We start from the raw sequence: 5,000 nt of genomic DNA, 5'->3' as shown, positions 1-5,000 counted from the left end.
TGTCCAGACCTGTCTCCCATTGAAAATGTGCGGCGCATTATGAAGCGTAAAATACGACAGCGGAGACCCCGGACTGTTGAACGACTAAAGCGCTACATAAAACAAGAATGGGAAAGAATTCCACTTTCAAATCTTCAACAATTAGTTTCCTCAGTTCCCAAACGTTTATTGAGTGGTGTTAAAAGAAAAGGTGATGTAACACAGTGGTGAACATGCCCTTTCCCAACTACTTTGGCACGTGTTGCAGACATGAAATTCTAAGTTAATTATTATTTGCGGAAAAAAAATAAAGTTTATGAGTTTGAACATCAAATATCTTGTCTTTGTAGTGCATTCAATTTAATATGAGTTGAAAAGGATTCGCAAATCATTGTATTCTGTTTATATTTACATCTAACACAATTTCCCAACTCATATGGAAACAGGGTGTGTATATGTATAAAATCCCAAATCGAATAGCAATCTTGGTGAGAAAAATTGCATTTAAATTTTTTCACATGATGGTACATCCCTGTGGTGCATTATTGACTGTATTTCTGCTGTCTCAGTGCAGCACTGATAACCAAGGTTTGCACTCCCCATGTCAGCTGTCAACACTGTCTTTAGCTCTGAAACAGGAATGTGACACCACTGCTGTGAGGTACTTTCACGAGGTGTTACTCCTTGCTGTAAATGCAATCTTTAAAATAATTATAGTTGTCATGAAATACTGTCAACAGGCTGAGACAAATTTAGCACTTTCTTTAGCGTGTCTTCCCATCAGTGACTGTGTCACAGTGCGGCTGACCTCAAATGTTGTCACTCTCGTCCTAAACTGCTGATTGGCTGTCGTTGCCTGTTTTTTTTACAATCATTATCAGACTCCTCATTGTCTCGTTTTACTAATAAGAAACTTCTAATGTTTTTCTGTCTCCCTTAATGGGAAGTTTTGGAAGGTCAGTTGAGGGAAAATACAATTCAAAAAACATGGCAGGCTCACTCAATCCAGAACACATTCATGAATGTAATGAAGTCAAGTCAAAAGAGTAAACTCATTATTTGTTTGGCAGCGAGCTTCACCATTTTTGTTAATTATCTAAATGTTTTTCCCATAAGTGTTTCACGGTGGAACAGGGGTTAGTGCATGTGCCTCACAATACGAAGGTCCTGCGTTAATCCCCGGTTCAGGATCTTTCTGTGAGGAGTTTGATGTTCTCCCCGTGACTTTGTGGGTTCCCTGCGGGTACTTTGACTTCCTTCCATCTCCAAAGACATGCACCTGGGGATAGATTGATTGGCAACACTAAATTGGCTCCAGTGTGTGAGTGTGAATGTTGTCTATCTGTGTTGGCCCTACGATGAGGTGGCGACTTGTCCAGGGTGTACCCTGCCTTCCGCCCGAATGCAGCTGAGATAGGCTCCAGCACCCCCACAACCCCGATAGGGAAAAGCAGTAGAAAATGGATGGATGGATAGGTTTTTCGTTTTTTTTAGAATTGAGTTTACCTCTCTGCCCATTGTCTGAGTTTGATTAGAATATTTTGGTATCCTGTTCACCTTTTTTCTCCTCCTCTGATTTCCCCGACCCACAGCTCTGATGCTTGGCTGTTGCCGTGCCAGCCGCCATCATGTTCACAAAGAAGAAGAAGTCCCGCATTCAGATCTCGGCTCCGTGTAACTTTGAGCACCGCGTACACACAGACTTTGACGAGCACGAGCAGAAGTTTGTGGGCCTGCCGCGACAATGGCAGTCGCTCATCGAGGACACAGCCAAGAGGCCCAAGCCTTTCATCGACATCACCGTCATCACCACCATGGAGCCACACAAGGTAGGCGGGGCGTCACCTGTTAATTCACTTCCACCGCTGAACTGTCCCAGCTCTGTGGGTCAGCTGTACTATTTGGGTAGCGATGAACACCTTTGTTTGCTTCTCTTTTGCAGACAATAGTGCGGGGCAGCAAGCTGGGGGTGGATGGCTCTCTGTCTTGGCTGCTGGATGAGTTTGACACCATGTCTGTGACTCGGTCCAACTCGCTGCGACGAGGGAGTCCTCCCGTCCTGCTTCGCAGGGACTCGTCTTCAGGAAAAGGTGGGCACGAGAACGGAGACCCCCACCAGCGACACCCCTCGCAGTCAGACAGGTAAGACATCAAATTAAAGTAAAAAAACCTTAACGTGATTTAAGGAAATTTATATTGTTACTATGATCCGCCTCCGCTTGGGATGTTTTCCTGCTGGCTCCGCTGTGAACGGGACTCTCGCTGCTGTGTTGGATCCGCTTTGGACTGGACTCTCGCGACTGTGTTGGATCCATTATGGATTGAACTTTCACAGTATCATGTTAGACCCGCTCGACATCCATTGCTTTCCTCCTCTCCAAGGTTCTCATAGTCATCATTGTCACCGACGTCCCACTGGGTGTGAGTTTTCCTTGCCCTTATGTGGGCCTACCGAGGATGTCGTAGTGGTTTGTGTTGTGGTTTGTGCAACCCTTTGAGACACTAGTGATTTAGGGCTATATAAGTAAACATTGATTGATTGATTGATTGATTGATTGATATATATGTATGTATGTATATACAAACCCCGTTTCCATATGAGTTGGGAAATTGTGTTAGATGTAAATATAAACGGAATACAATGATTTGCAAATCCCTTTCAACCCATAATCAGTTGAGTGCACTACAAAGACAAGATATTTGATGTTCAAACTCATAAACTTTATTTTTTTTTGCAAATAATTAACTTAGAATTTCATGGCTGCAACACGTGCCAAAGTAGTTGGGCATGTTCACCACTGTGTTACATCACCTTTTCTTTTAATAACACTCAATAAATGTTTGGGAACTGAGGAAACTAATTGTTGAAGCTTTGATAGTGGAATTCTTTCCCATTCTTGTTTTATGTAGAGCTTTATTCGTTCAACAGTCCAGGGTCTCCGCTGTCGTATTTTACGCTTCATAATGCGCCACACATTTTCGAAGGGGGACAGGTCTGAACTGCAGTCGGGCCAGTAAAGTACCCTCACTTTTTTACTACGAAACCACGCTGTTGTAACACGTGGCTTGGCATTGTCTTGCTGAAATAAGCAGGGGCATCCATGATAACGTTGTTTGGATGACAACATATGTTGTTTCAAAACCTGTATGGACCATTCAGCATTAATGGTGCCTTCACAGATGTGTAAGTTACCCATGCCTTGGGCAATAATACACCCCCATACCATCACAGATGCTGGCTTTTGAACTTCGCGCCTATTACAGTCCGGATGGTTATTTTCCTCTTTGTTCCGGAGGACACCACGTCCACAGTTTCCAAATATAATTTGAATCGTGGACTCTTCAGACCATAGAACACCTTTCCACTTTGCATCAGTCCATTTTAGATGATCTCGGGCCCAGCGAAGCCAGCGGCGTTCCTTGGTGTTGTTGATAAATGGGTTTTGCTTTGCATAGCAGAGTTTTAACTTGCACTTACAGATGTAGCAACCAACTGTAGTTACTGACAGTGGTTTTATGAAGTATTCCTGAGCCCATGTGGTGATATCCTTTACACACTGATGTCTGTTTTTGATGCAGTACCGCCTGAGGGATCAACGGTCCGTAATATCATCGCTTACGTGCAGTGATTTCTCCAGATTCTCTGAACCTTTTGAGTATTTTACGGACCGTAGATGGTAAAATCCCTAAATTCCTTGCGATAGCTCGTTGAGAAATTTTCTTCTAAAACTGTTCGACAATTTGCTTACAAAGTGGTGACCCTCGCCCCATCCTTGTTTGTGCATTTCATGAAAGCTGCTTTTATACCCAATCATGGCACGCACCTGTTCCCAATTAGCCTGCACACCTGTGGGATGTTCCATATAAGTGTTTGATGAGAATTTCGCAACTCTATCAGTATTTATTGTCACCTTTCCCAACTTCTTTGTCACGTGTTGCTGGCATCAAATTCTAAAGTTAATGATTATTTGCAAAAAAAAAATTTTTTTTATCAGTTTGAACACCAAAAATTTGTCTTTGTAGCATATTCAACTGAATATGGGTTGAAAATGATTTGCAAATCATTGTATTCCGTTTATATTTACATGTAACACAATTTCCCAATTCATATGGAAACAGGGTTTGTATATATTTATGTGTGTGTGTGTATATATATATGTATATATACAGGGTTTCCCAGCAGCGCTTTGTTGTTAAGGCGGCCACCTTAACAACAAAGAGCCACCGCCTAATCTAAAGTCTTAACAAGCTGCTCAGCTTAGTTCTGCCTTTCCCTCTGTCAGTACGTCTCTGCAGCACCCAGCATTGTCCCACCCACAGAACCATTTGATTGGTTACACGCAGAGCGGTAACAGCCAATCAGCAGTGCGTTTTCAGAGCCCATGTAACAGCCAATCAGCAGTGCGTTTTCAGAGCGCATGTAAAAGCCAATTAGCAGTGCGTTTTCAGAGCGCATGTAACAGGCAATCAGCAGTGCGTTTTCAGAGCGCATGTAACAGCCAATTAGCAGTGCGTTTTCAGAGCGCATGTAACAGGCAATCAGCAGTGCGTATTCAGAGCGCATGTAACAGCCAATCAGCAGTGTGTTTTCAGAGCGCATGTAACAGCCAATCAGCAGTGCGTATTCAGAGCACATGTAACAGCCAATTAGCAGTGCGTTTTCAGAGCGCATGTAACAGCCAATCAGCAGTGCGTTTTCAGAGCGCATGAAGTCAGGTAGAGAGGAGGGACATTGTGGTGAGCAGAAAGGTGTTTAGTAGGTGAGCATAATGCAGCGGACTCTCCCCAAATTATAATAAACACTTCCAAGTCAACTACTAGTAACATCACTGTGAGCCCGTTGACGTCCTAGAAGCATAAGCGGCAGCTCAGCTCCCTCGCAGTCGTTGAGGTGAATGCTAATTAGCTTTTAGCGTAACGTTAGCTCACTGTGCGGTGTGAGTGCGAGCATGCGTGCGTGAGTGTGTTACGGACAGCAAAGCCCTGTCCGTCTGACAGAAAGACAAGCATTACTGACCTAC

General features: G+C 43.6%; 1 protein-coding gene across 3 annotated transcripts in view; it reads left to right on the top strand.

Moving 5' to 3' along the window:
• Positions 1-5,000, top strand: part of pak4 (p21 protein (Cdc42/Rac)-activated kinase 4) — a 73,853-nt gene that overhangs the window by 45,735 nt on the left and 23,118 nt on the right. For all 3 annotated transcript variants that reach the window (XR_009802577.1, XM_061877556.1, XM_061877555.1), the window contains exons 2-3: positions 1,572-1,808; positions 1,922-2,121. Coding sequence is in view for 2 of the 3 variants with exons in the window: in XM_061877556.1 (XP_061733540.1) it covers positions 1,608-1,808; positions 1,922-2,121 (401 nt within the window). In the remaining variant the exon portion in view is untranslated. The remainder of the gene's footprint in view (positions 1-1,571; positions 1,809-1,921; positions 2,122-5,000) is intronic.

The sequence above is a fragment of the Nerophis ophidion genome, linkage group LG18, assembly GCF_033978795.1.
Source record: "Nerophis ophidion isolate RoL-2023_Sa linkage group LG18, RoL_Noph_v1.0, whole genome shotgun sequence".
Classification (NCBI taxonomy): domain Eukaryota; kingdom Metazoa; phylum Chordata; class Actinopteri; order Syngnathiformes; family Syngnathidae; genus Nerophis; species Nerophis ophidion.
The sequence above is the reverse complement of the archived record's forward strand: the minus strand, read 5'-3'. Positions and strand labels throughout refer to the sequence as shown.